This window comes from Formica exsecta, unplaced genomic scaffold (assembly GCF_003651465.1).
Source record: "Formica exsecta isolate Colony F162 unplaced genomic scaffold, ASM365146v1 scaffold342, whole genome shotgun sequence".
In the NCBI taxonomy this organism is placed as follows: Eukaryota; Metazoa; Arthropoda; class Insecta; order Hymenoptera; family Formicidae; genus Formica; species Formica exsecta.
In genome coordinates, this window is record NW_021850674.1 from 167,998 (window position 1) to 182,627 (window position 14,630).

Sequence of the window (14,630 nt, forward strand, 5' to 3'; positions counted from 1 at the left end):
ATATATATATATATATTAACAATTTCTCTTTCTTTTTTCAAAGATAAAATTACCATTCGAGAGATATTTTAAAACCTGCGATTTTAGCGACCAACTTCAAATATTTCTCTCCATTAATTCCTCTAATTTCTAAAGATCCTAGCAGGGAGAATTTGGATCTCACAGATTTGAAACTCTTCATCTTGAGTCTACGGATTGCAACAACTTCCACAGACTTTTTGATTTGTAGAATTGTTTTACCGTAAGAAATTAAGCCGATGCTCGATACAAATTTCAGCTTTGAATGAAAAAACAATTTTTTTCCATCAATTGTTTTAAGGGGGCATATCCATTTGAACCTTACGAAAAATGAGTACATTTTCTAGATTTTTTTGCAGCGCAACGATTTGATAAAAACTTTTTAAAAATATTCCAATAACTCTAAAAAAAAATGTCTTTTTAAACTGAAAATTTTTATTTAAGTTAATAATATTGTATTAATATCGTAAAAAAATTAGAAATTTATATCAAATGGTTGCGCTGCAAAAAAATCTAGAAAATGTACTCATTTTTTGAACGGATATGCCCCCTTAATATTAAAAGAAAAATGAGAAAAAATATATATATAACAATCTTCTCTGTTGCACTAACAAATCTCGAAACAGTATCGAATTAATTTGGCACGTCATAAGGCACGACTATCAAAACGGACGACACGAGAGTTATTTGGCCAAGTTCTCTCTTGCGAATTGTCGGCGTCCAAGAACTTGGTAAAACTAAACTGGCTAAGGTAAAACTAAACTAAGAATATAGCCGCGTTTCATCACGCGGTTTCATCAACTAGTGCTTTATTTTTGCAACGAGATTACGTTGGAAATTTAAGAGCAGACTTTCTTTCAATATAATTTCCGCAATTCAGCGTGGATAAAGTAATAAAATAAGTTCACTTTTTTTACAATAAAAAAGAAAAAATATAATATTAAAAAAGTATTATATGTCAAATATCGTCGTAATAACAAAAAAAAATTTTATTCATGCAAGATCTAGTTCGCAACGTTCTTGATAACAATTTTATTATAAAATTAAAAATGGAAGAGAAGTAAAATGATGTTGGTGATTATATCTCTTGTGCATTATTGTGCATTACATGACGATATATTTTAGATGAAAGAATAATTTTCATTATATCTCGCTTATAAAAATGTTACAAGGATATATATATATATATATATATATATATATATATTAACTATTTCTCTTTTTTTTTACAAGGAAACGCGAATAACGTTTGTATTTCACGCTGTTTGAACGGAAGATCAATGTGCCGGAGATAAGTCGGCACTCTGCACACGTCTGTCGAATGTAGCATCTGACCGTCGATATTGCAACAGGCTACACCTCGGCCCTACCTCTTTTATCTTTTTCGTCTTTTTCTTTTTTTATCTTTTTTACATCGTTTTGACGTACGGAAAATATTTGCGTGTCGGGACTACAAATGCCCGACAAAAGGAAAGAACAGAACTCGACACGGCGATCTGACATTTCTGACATCGAGAAAGATATACCTACATTTACCGATTTATTTCACGATACCTCGCAAGTATCGCCGAAAAAAAAGTGTATACAGTCGTACTTTTCTTTCCTTGCGTTACACAACTTTCTAGCGTAGTACGAATCTATATAATCTAGACTGGAGTAACGCGGGATGGCGCGCCGCTAATCAACTAGTTGTATCAAAAAGTGTCTCTTTTTTCGCGAGTCTACGGTTCTTTTACGGCGAAGATCGTTTTTTTTTCACAGGTACGGATTAGCGTACGTCTTTCTGCTAAAGATTAGCTAAGAGGCGATCTGATCACAAGCGCGAGAATGTTAACAACTTCCACAGACTTTTTACAGTTCGCGTGACGTAGCACAGATTTCTTATGCTTCATTAAGTAACCTAAATCATAAACAGATATTTCAAAAATAAGAGGTACAAGAGGAGCACAGAGATCTTGCCTCCCCGGAAAATTGTCGATCGCGCAAGCCGCGATTAGAATGACGGGACAATATCTCGTGAACGGGACGAAATGGCCACGAAATTTGTTCACCTGGTGCGTTGTCCGCAGAGAGCTCCGCGCCCGCTCCAGAAACGATTTCCTGGAGGAACCGGCGGCGACCTCGGGCATGGCATCCCGGGCAGAGTGACAACCCGGCCGGTTGGCGCTCAGTACTGGAGGAACTCGAACTAAGGGCGGAGGGTGGTGCCACCGGGAATACCGGGATGAGAGAAAGAGGGGAAAAAGGCTGGTGGGGAAACGCATGAACCGAGGGAGGGATGGCGCGCGCACACCGATCGATATTAACCCCATACGCGCTCGAAGAGTAACCCCTTCATTCCTTTTATTCTCCTCCCTCCCCCCACTCCTCCCCTCAATTGCGTATTATCGGGATTTCTATTCGAGATTTTCAATTTCCTGGCCAACGACCGTATAACACCGAGTGTATCTTAACCGATCGCTTGAATTAAATATCGTGCAGGATTAGTGTATTTTTATCTGGAATGATGATGACTCTTTCGAAGACACTGTATATTATTATATTAGACAAAAGGGATAAATAGATATTCATCTATATGAAGAAGAAAAAGATAATCCAGTTTTGTTACATCTTAAAGAATATCTGTATAAAGAAATAATGAGTAAAAGAAACTAATTTTCTCGTGCTTGTAGCATGAGATAAGATATAAAGATTCTCCCAAGTAGACTAACAAGAAGAAAATATATTTAAATGAGGGAAGATGAATGGAGAATGGAAGATGGATGGAGGATGGGGAGATGGATAAAGAATGGATAAGTTTCCAAGATATTTCAAAGGAATTTAAAAATACGTATACATGGTAGGAAAAAGGTACACTTCGCATATTAAAACTGTTGAATTTGTTTTTCTATCAGATTTTTTACAAATCTTTTAATCTATAATAGTTCCAAAGAAGGACCGAGAAAGAGAAAAAAAGAAAGAGAGAGACGGAATGCAATTTATCGTACAATCAATCACATATTTTGCTAATTATGCCATTGATTATATATATCACTGTAACTCAATTAACGCACTGAAATCAATTAGAAAGTTGCAACTGATGAATGGTCGATATATTTTCGTATATGTATAGCAAAGAGTTATGATGATTTGTGATCTTCCTTAAAGAAGAAAGGTACAACTGCCAATCCCTTGGCACATTTGGAATAATATATCACCGGAAAGCTATGCCCAGGCAAATGATTGACGGAGACTGGGAGATGCAACAAGTGTCAATCGGCCGTGAAATCCGGAATAAAAAGACTCGAGTAAAACAGTTCGAAGGAGGAGAAAGCTCACGGTGGAGGGGAGGGGGATCTCCACAACCGCAGGTGGGAAAGCTCAGCTGACGGTGCTGAATAGTAAACGGTAGGTGGTAGGGAGCGATGAGGGGACAGGAATTGCATTGACCGGGTCAACCCCGGCCTAGGTCATAAAGATGTTATCGATCATTGAAGAGAAAAAAGCGCACACGAGGAAGAAAAGAAATAGCATATAAGGAACAGTTTTCCATCAAATATCTAATATATATATATACTTTTTGTCCTAAATAAATATATACCTCTCTCTTTCGTCCTAAATATATATCTTGTACTTCCATCTAAATGACAAAAAAGTGCCAATCTAGGAAATCTAGAGCGAATCTTTGGATAAAAAAAAGAGACCGATCGTCAATCTTTCCATTTCTATTAGCATCAACATTATTATACTTATGATGCGGCTGTGATCGCGCGAGAGGAAAAGAGCGACAACGTGCTGGTCCATCGACCAAATTTTCCCGCTCGACGTGTGCTTCTCGCTATTTGCACCGATCGACCTTGAATCGTTTCCCGATTTATCTCCCAATATGCTCGCGGTGACCTTTTTCTTCCGACAGAAGAATTGATGAAGCGTTTAGTACTTTGTCGGTCAATGACAAAGGATAAGATTCGTTTTCTATCGATAATAGTTTCTCGCGAATTATTTCCGCAATTAGCGAGATAGCCAATGGTACACGCGATTAAGTTTCCTAGGAATCCTGCAATTAAATCTCAACGCAAAGAAGAATAATTGAGATAACAATCGACGTTTTTTCGCACTAATATTTTTAACAATGTTCTTACTAAATATTTAAAAAAAAAAATATAAGAAAAATATAGAAGATATACACGAAAAAGTAGTGTTTAGATTCCGCGAAAGATATTCGAACTCATACTTTGAACGGGCGATTTCTTTTAATCTCATAGCACGATTTCACTTAGCGACGAGTTACATGAACATTCGACCTTAAACCTGGTTAGAAGACGAGTACAGGAAGAAAGGAGAGAGAGAGAGAGAGAGAGAGGGGGAGAGAGGGAGAGGAAAAAATGATCAAACATAAATAAAAATGAATGAAGGAAAAGCACAGAACTTAAATTGTTCGACATTTTTTTCCCCTGTCATTATTCTCTTTCCATTGTTAAACCAACATTCACAATATAAAAGTAGCAGAGCAGCAACTGTGCGGTCTGCATATTTGCAACTGAATGATTTTTCTTATATTCAAAATATAATAAATGATAATAAAGTCTCAAAAAAATTGTTAGTCGAAAGAATTTTCCATCTGCAAAAAATATGTTCCGACGAATTATACTTGAACAGCTTAAAGAGTCTCGAAAATATCCAGCTCTTAAAGTGAATCGATAAGTAAATATCTTGTCCAATCGTTGCGTAAGAATCTAATAGAACGGATCTAATCTTTCTCGTCGCGTTAAAACGGCAAAGAAGTGAACAGGAGCGCATCCTACGATGACGAATCTAACATCATTACGGAACAGATATATCCTACCTTTGTCGTAAACATAGAAGTGATTTTTCTCGCGCGGATCGACCGCGCAACATGCTCCGACATAAGCGGCCCACCTGTGCACTGACAACGCCGGCGACAATCAGCTGTACATGATAGCACGGATACGATTGACGCCATTCTTGATAATCGAATTTGCGGCTTCCGACCTTGCGTAAGCGCTACCCTGAACGGGACGTCGGCAAACTTGTTAATACCTTAAACTCATGCAATGCAACATGAGAATGAAACATAAGAGTATTAACGAATTTATTCCAGGAATTTGTCCCAGGAATTTGGCTTGCTCTCGGACTATGGTACGCGAGAAAGGAGGAAGAAGAAAGAGAATGATGAAATAAATATGATAGAGGAAAATTTTCATTCGATAGGATAATTTTCCTAAAAAGCTTTGAAAAATACATCTTTCTCAAAATTATTATACGTCCCAGACAGCACAAGGATGTCCTTAGGACGTCCAAAGGGCATCCAGGACATACATGTAGGATATCCTGAGGAACATTTAATTGACCAAACAGGATAAAGAAATTTTTATTTCTTTCAGTCTGATTAGTCAACGGAATGCTACTCTATTCCTAGGAATAAATTTTGGAACGCAAAATCCACTAAAACCCAATTTTAATTCAAATTTATTTTTTGGAGTAGAGAAGCGCTTGATTGGCCAATCAGAACAAAGGAAATTTTGTTTCTTTTATTCTGATTGATCAATCGAATGTCATTCTACCCTGAAAATTCACGCTCTCCACATTGTAAGCAAGTATAGTATAGCAAATATATAGCGTGAGCAATGTGGAAGTATGCGATTACGGCGAGTTCCTGGCAACTTTTCTCCCGATCGAAATCGTTGACGATATTCGATTATTCGATGCGCCTGGATTGTGTTCCAAAATTAATTTCTTTGGGATAAAGTAGCATTTAATTGACCAAACAGGACAAAGAAATTTTTATTTCTTTCAGTCTGATTAGTCAACGGAACGCTACTCTATTCCTAGGAATAAATTTTGGAACGCAAAATCCACTAAAACCCAATTTTAATTCAAAATTTATTTTTTGGAGTAGAGAAGCGCTTGATTGGCCAATCAGAACAAAGGAAATTTTGTTTCTTTTATTCTGATTGATCAATCGAATGTCATTCTACTCTGAAAATTCACGCTCTCCACATTGTAAGCAAGTATAGTATAGCAAATATATAGCGTGAGCAATGTGGAAGTATGCGATTACGGCGAGTTCCTGGCAACTTTTCTCCCGATCGAAATCACGTGCCGGCCGCGCGAGTCTCGCATCTTTGCTTGTATCGCGCGCATATATGATATGAAATGGTTATTGACCTGCGACCGTCAACAATCAGGCTAATCAGTCCCGCTCGAGGTCGTCCCGCTTTTACGAATCTATGTCAGAGTTAGGAGACAATCGCGATGAAGTGATAATCCACACGCCATTTCCTAACAGGGGTCTCCATTCCCTCGTATATACAACTCGTTCTACATGCAAGAATGTGTTTGACATGAAGATCTCATTATGATTCACATTAACGGAACCTCATTACCTCATATGCTTACGTTCGATTAGAATGATAGCACGTGTGAAAGGTAGTATATATGCGACTGAATTTGTTTATTTAATCGACAAGGATGAATGAAGACTATATTTATTGCATATCTTTCCTCGGTATTTTCCTCTCTCATTTTTTATAGATGAACCAATAGCACACTAGAAGAAAACTAATGCCACCTTTTTAGCGAGCACTGATAGAAAGTATCGGACCTGTACGATTGGATAAAATCTTCTACCATCGTTTGATGATTTTGTAGCAATCGATTTTTAATGTTATTAAAATGAAACTCATTGAAAAACTAAAAGTTAATTAGAAGAGAGAGAAGACACAGCTAAATCTCTTTTAATATTATAAAAATATTCCATTTGTGCCACTGTACGTCATATGCCAAAATGCTAAATTTTACCGACCAATGTCAATGACACGAAAAGATTAATAGTTATGTATACTATAATATATTTATATTTAATAAAACTTTACTCGTAGAACAATTCCGCGCGTACCTACTATATAATTTCTTTTCTTCGTAGAAATGTTTATATATTCCTTGGTACAGATCATGGAAGAGAGATTTATTATGTTTCACAATCTATCATGATCGCGATAAAACTCACAATGATTGTGTCGGAAGTGTAAAAGTCAATGACTCACTTTGAGATGTTGGATAAACCATCGTTTTGAAGTTTCGCATTACAGCCACTTTTTAATCCTTCTTCCCCCAGATCAATTAAGATAATAAAAGTTATAAAGCACAAAAGCAAGCCGCTTTCTTATTCACGATCATTATAAAAAAAGATTATCTCCAATATACAGGGTGAGTATTTTAACTTGAAACTGTAAAATATCTCGGAAAGTAAGCTTTATCGAAAAAAATGTTTCAAACAAAAGTTGTAGGGTTCGGAGGGGGCCACATGATAAAAATATGGATTTGATCTTGAATGACCTTTTCAAGGTGAAGTCAATGTGATCGACGTTTTTTTAAATGGAAACCCCCTTTTTTATTGCATATTCTTGTAGCTTATCTCGAGAGCTTTCCAAAACACTATAATAAAGTATTTTTCCATTAAGTACTTTAAAATATTCAGTTTTCGAATCTTACCGTAATACTTTATTATAGTGTTTTGAAAAGCTCTCGAGATAAGCTACAAGAATATGTAATAAAAAAAGGGGGGTTCCATTTAAGAAAACGTCGATCACATTGATCTCACCTTGAAAAGGTCACTCAAGGTCAAATCCATATTTTTATCATGTGGCCCCCTCCAAACCCTACAACTTTTGTTTGAAACATTTTTTTCGATAAAGCTTACTTTCCGAGATATTTTACAGTTTCAAGTTAAAAAACTCACCCTGTACAATAGCGATATAATATAACAATTATAATAAATATTCGCATAAATGCTTAGAAAAATATAGTACGTATTTAAGCGAATACTCTTGATGAGAAAAACCTGTAGCATGTTATTTGATATGAAGAATTCTGATACAAGAAAATATATAGATTTTTTTTATACTAATAAACTTTGAATACATTATATATATAAAGAGTAGTTCAAAATTAAAATTATGTATTTTTATTATAAATGCGTTCAGGATGCAAACGGAACTCTTAATAAACTTAATAAACTTCCGGTTTTTAAATATGAGATGTTAACTTCACACCGACTATATATGCTTTCTCAGGTATTTTTTTCTGTCTAAATAACTCGGTGTATATGTGATTTCAAGTTAACATTATCAAAAGCATGAAATATATAGAGAAAACAATTTTTTACATAAAAGTTTTCTCGTACTTAATATTATTTATCAAATATAAATATATATAATATATTGTATATAAAATATGTCCATATATATTTTTTTTTTCAAATAATATCGCCAAAAAGATATAAAATTATCCTCTTATATTTAAATTATTCATGCATTATTTAATATACTGTATATTATGCACGCATGCAACTGTATGAATGTGAAATAAAATAAGTTGTTATCAAATACTACGTGTGATAAAAGCGCGATATAGACGTGACACACATTACGTTGCGCGTAAGATTTAAAAATTTAAAGTAAAATTACTAATGTATAAGATAGAGATATTTTCAAAAATATCTCATTTTTAAAAAATCCAAATCCACTGTTATAAAGAGTATATTAAAAGCCCTATATAAAACACATTTTATCTAAAATATTTTTTATATATCTCATAGTTTCGATGATATTTGCTCAAAATCATTTATATGAATTATCTTTGAAAGAATTTTCAATCTTTAAACATGTGTGTGTGTGTGTGTGAAGGCGATCTTATAAAAAATATGTATCTTTTATTTTATTTTAAGCTATTCTCTCTACAATATATCCAAAGCAAATATTTAAAAAAAAAAGCAAAGACATTTCCGTAGGTTTTTTTTCTGTATGTATTGTTAAAAGCAAAAAGAACGCAAAGATAGCTGCGATGTTTGTACATACGAGATATTATGTCATTACCAGTCGAGTAATGTGATATTACATTTATTACAGTATGCATTCAAATGCATACCGATCCCGATATGGAATATCATTTATCGACATATCGCTCTCTATTAGATCATCCGACACCAGTCGATGATATTCTTGAACGTAATTAACATATAAGCATGAACGTTTCTCGTATTCGACTTATCTTTAAAATATTAATTATATTAATGTTAATTGTTGTTATCACGTTAAATCATTAATACCCGTTTGCCGAAGCCGAGGAAAGAGAGCTTCCTCCTAGATCCATCGGTGTTCTCCATCCTTCACCGGCCACAGCAGCTGATGGCGCAGCTATCAGCTTAAGGCTGTGTCTTTTTCCTGGGTGCCCGGCCGATCCTAAGTCGGGATGGCGATGTCCACATGTGGAGTAGTCGCTGTGATGACAGCTCCGTTCTGCTGGCTGCTGAAACACAAATGACCACAATTGCGATTAATACAGTACAATAGAATGGCTCTGACAAGAATAAAACCAGTTATATTTATTTAGAAGATTAACATATAGGATATACACATTCTAAGATTTAATCACGCGAGGTATCTGTATATGTGTTTGTTTAGCGAAACAAAACTATTTATAAGTTGTGAGGTTTATCAGAGAAATTCAATGAAACGGTCCATTTACAGAATCAGACCAAACGCGTTTTATATGTGTCTTAATAGATTCTAAATATCTCGGTATTTTGGTATTCTTGAATATTTTCGACAAAGAGGCATTGGAAAAATATATAAAATACTAAAAATATAGAATACTATATACTATAGAATATTAAGAGTTAATAAAAGTTACATAATTATATGAGTGTACATAATTATGAACAAATCGCGGATCAAACGAGGGGGATTTTTTGGAATAAAAAGGATATGATACGAACCTTTTTGAGGAAATCATATTAATAATACCGATGTCGCGAACACTTGTTCGCAGACTAATCGCAAAGAGCTCTCATACGGTACGGCTGCGGCCGCAATAAATACGTCTCGTCGGGAATAACTGATGGAGGATTCTCTTTTTTTCTCTCTACCACTTTTAACACCCACCATTACACTTATTGTTAGAAATATCTTAGGCACGAAGCCAATATCAACACATCGACTTTTTTAATTGAATGCAATCTAAATGTCGATATTTCAATTTCGATTTCGTTGTACTTGCTCAAAATCGAAATCATAGTTACATGCGAATACACCTTAACATATTCTCAAAAATTAAATTCGAAGATTGTGCCGTGAACGAATAATTCATTATACATGCCTCGTTAGCTCTTACCTCGTTTTCTGTTATTAATTATTAATTTATCGCGATGCGGTGACAATCATGAATAGAGTCAATGCAGTAAGTCTTCTCTTACTTGTCTTCGGTTACGCGTTGTAACAAGATGAAATGTAACGGCACGCACACTTTTCTTTCTTGAGACATGTGTGTTCGTGTGATTGGCAATCAACATAATTTAGTCTGTCGCGTGGCTTGACACGTAATTTTTCATCTTTGTTCTACTGTACAATTACATAACGACGGTTACATCAACGTTCGACATACAATATTTGTCTCTTTTGTGTATTACAATACACATATTATTTGTAGATACAATACATTGTATCTACAATTCACTATATATACTTATATTGTTTAGCACTTTGACACTTTTTTACTTTGCCATGTCTTGAGATTGCCAATTTTCGCAAATACACTAGTAATGTATCGTTTACTTTACTTCGGGATATCTCCTACATTCCCAAGAATGTCATAATGATCTTAAAAACTCTTGACGATCGGTTTCATTTACACAACAGACTGCATAAATATGAAATACGCGAATATATAGATATATGGATCTAAAGATGTTTTCACAACAATGCGATATTACATTCGTCATTTCTTATCAATATAAAAATAATTACACGTTATATTCATGTATGAAACTAGACTTCATAAATATTATTTACTCGATCTTATACACATATGTATATATCTTCCTCTCCACCTATTGAAATTTTTATATTTCTGTGTAAAGTGTTAAAGGAATGGTAGTTACATTCAAAGATACACGATTTTCCGTACGATTCGGGGTGAAAGCACCTTAAACCTGTATTGCAACGTTATAATAATAAGGAGATCTGGTAACCGGCCGATTCTCCATTTGTCATCGTTTTTGTTTGTTCGACGAAAAGATGGGTCCTTTGTAGACGCAACATCTGCTATGACGTTACGTCAAGTTTTCTTATTTTGAGGCGTCTGTTTTCGCACACACTCGCGCTCTTATCCCGTTAGGTTTTATCCGCCATTCATAGAAGGGCACAATACAAGCGGCAAATCGTGCGAGTGAAATCGGTCATATTCGATGAGACGTTAATACATAACTAACATAAAATACATATATTCGAAATACATTGTATATACAAAATCGGTCAGAATAATTTTCTTACATTGCACTGTCCGTGTGACGTAAGCTTGCCGGATATTATATGAACCCGCAAACATGCAAAATATAAATGCGCGACATTCTTGGCAGACATGCTTCATCAAATTTTCAGCGACGTTGACATTAAATTATTGCAGTTATCGAGCGAATGCAAGAATAATATTTCCGGAGGTCGTTTAGCGATCGATCGAATTTTTTATTAAACAAATCGAATGCAAAATAATAGAGCAGTAAGCTTCATTACGAGCCCATTGAATTAATTTTTATTACCCGACAATTGGAGATACATATTATTTTTATTGTAGCCGACTTGTGCGTTAGGCTTAAAATTAATAATGCAGGAAAGAGTTCTTACATATACATATACATGCTTTGTCATGTGCAAATACATCAAAAGACAAAATAAACATCGATTTTCCGTCGTGCATTCTTTAAAGAATATACGCGTTTTTTCCTCTTCAATATTCGAGGAATATCTCCGATGATTGAGGCCGGTAAGCGACGTGACGGATGTCGGCAGGATTTTTCGAGATCCTGCACGTGCGAATGAACGAGACGACTTCTTGTGAGAGAAAGGAGTGCTTACGTTTCCCTCGATTTGGCGTCGCCTTTGTGGGACAAGGTTATATAAAAGACGAGAAAGACCATCGCGAAGGTTTTCGACCTGGTTTTACATAGAATTCTGATATATATCTCACTTCGTAGGCACATATACGAATGCGTACGATGGTGTCCATTAATGGTAGCGCTCATACAGAAATGCGTTATTTAACTATAATATATCCATTTAAAATCTAAGGCAATAAAATAAATAAATAAACATATATAAAAGAAAAGATAGAGCAAGCTTTTCAATTATCTAAAAATTGCATTGTTACTATTAACCTATATAATATAGATTTATTTAAACTTACTTAAAAAAAAAAAAAAAACAGATTTTGCGATCAAGATTTTATGATCTAACCGTCTAGTGGTGCGTTTTACATGACTTAGTTTACAAAAAATAATATTTTTAAATTGCTGCTCTTTTATTTCCCTTCATATCTGAAGATAATATTTTATAATAAATTGTATTCATTGTCAGATAAGAATTGTTATGTGTAAATTAAAGTGTAAAATGGCCTTAAAGATGTAGGGTAAGATGGACCAGAAAAAGAAATGGATGCCGCATTCCTTTTGTAGCCGTCAACAGACCTCGTAAAACCTCCTTCCGTGGAAAATTCCATACTGGGAGCAGATGAGAAGCGCAAGAAGAAAGAGAAAGAACCTCTCGACCTAATCTCTTTTGTAATTTCTGTAATCGCTCGATATTTTTCATTGAGAGAAATCGATTCTGGAATCTGGTTCTATTGTATTAATAGAAACCGTCAGTTTTTTAATTGACTGTTATTTTTGCTTCCTCATAGAGGAAGCTTTGTTTTCGTAACAAAATTTTTTTTCGAGTTTTCTATGCCAATGTGTTTAGAATGTTCCAAAACGTCGAAAAATCATAGGGTGGAGTTCCGAATAGGTGAACCCTCCGATTTTTTTGAAACTACACTATTTTTTGTATTTTTGAACGCTGATTACGAATATGATAATGAAAATTTGCGACAAGGTCATTTTCAAGGTCAAAACTCAAAAAAACTGAAAAAATATACTTTTTTAAATATTATTTCGATAAATATTGATGTAAGAAAAAATGTGTCAAATAAAAGTTGTAGTTCTTGTAAAAATACATCATTTATGTTCTATACATTTTTTGCGTAAAACTGAAAGTTTTCGAGAAAATCGATGTTAAAGAATAAAAACGGCAGGTGAAGTTCCGAAAAGTGCTCACCTCTGATTTTTTTGAAACTCAGTATTCTTACGTATTTTGATGCACTGATTACGAATATCATAATGAAAATTGGTGCATCTCTCATTTTCATAGTGAAAATCATGAAAAACCCATAACAATTTTAGATCTTACAGAGAAAAACATTTTATGTCCTATTAATTTTTACCGTACGATAGTTTTCAACAAAAACGATGGAATCTAAATCTTATATCTGTTCTCCCATCTAAGCATGTACTTTGCAGTACATATACGATTCCACATGGGTTTACAACTTTCCACGTAGAGCGAGGTTCCACGCAAACCTATTTGTCTAGTTTTTCGGTAGTGGAGCCCCCCGCAGGGGGGCGGAACCCACTGTTTCCACGCATACACTTTTTCACGCGAAGCCAGGTTCCACATGGGTTTGCAACTTTCCACGCAGAGCGAAGTTCCACGCAAACCTATTTGTCTAGTTTTTCGGTAGTGGAGCCCCCCGCAGGGGGGCGGAACCCACTGTTTCCACGCATACACTTTTTCACGCGAAGCCAGGTTCCACATGGGTTTGCAACTTTCCACGCAGAGCGAAGTTCCACGCAAACCTATTTGTCTAGTTTTTCGGTAGTGGAGCCCCCCGCAGGGGGGCGGAACCCATTGTTTCCACGCATACACTTTTTCACGCGAAGCCAGGTTCCACATGGGTTTGCAACTTTCCACGCAGAGCGAAGTTCCACGCAAACCTATTTGTCTAGTTTTTCGGTAGTGGAGCCCCCCGCAGGGGGGCGGAACCCACTGTTTCCACGCATACACTTTTCCACGCGAAGCGAGGTCCCACATGGGCTTGCAACTTTCCACGCAGAGCGAAGTTCCACGCAAACCTATTTGTCTAGTTTCTCGGTAGTGGAGCCCCCCGCAGGGGGGCGGAACCCACTGTTTCCACGCATACACTTTTCCACGCGAAGCGAGGTCCCACATGGGCTTGCAACTTTCCACGCAGAGCGAAGTTCCACGCAAACCTATTTGTCTAGTTTCTCGGTAGTGGAGCCCCCCGCAGGGGGGCGGAACCCACTGTTTCCACGCATACACTTTTCCACGCGAAGCGAGGTCCCACATGGGCTTGCAACTTTCCACGCAGAGCGAAGTTCCACGCAAACCTATTTGTCTAGTTTCTCGGTAGTGGAGCCCCCCGCAGGGGGGCGGAACCCACTGTTTCCACGCATACACTTTTCCACGCGAAGCGAGGTTCCACATGGGTTTGCAACTTTCCACGCAAAGCGAGGTTCCACGCAAACCTATTTGTCTAGTATTTTGGTAGTGGAGCCCCCACAGAGGGGTGGAACCCTCTGTTTCCACGCATACACTTTTCCACGCGAAGCGAGGTTCCACATGGGTTTGCAACTTTCCACGCAAAGCGAGGTTCCACGCAAACCTATTTGTCTAGTTTTTTGGTAGTGGAGCCCCCCGCAGGGGGGCGGAACCCACTGTTTCTAC

At 36.2% G+C, this 14,630-nt stretch overlaps 1 protein-coding gene across 7 annotated transcripts in view; it reads right to left on the reverse strand.

The window, feature by feature from the left end:
• Positions 1 to 14,630, reverse strand: part of LOC115238492 (band 3 anion exchange protein) — a 37,610-nt gene that overhangs the window by 12,402 nt on the left and 10,578 nt on the right. For 4 of the 7 annotated variants that reach the window (XM_029812382.1, XM_029812385.1, XM_029812384.1 and 1 more), the window contains exon 2: positions 9,128 to 9,324. In XM_029812382.1, the coding sequence (XP_029668242.1) occupies positions 9,128 to 9,184 (57 nt within the window). In that variant the 5' untranslated portion in view covers positions 9,185 to 9,324. Of the gene's footprint in view, positions 1 to 2,069; positions 2,203 to 9,127; positions 9,328 to 14,630 lie in introns of those variants that run through there. The other 3 variants (XM_029812383.1, XM_029812381.1, XM_029812379.1) reach the window with 2 other exon arrangements.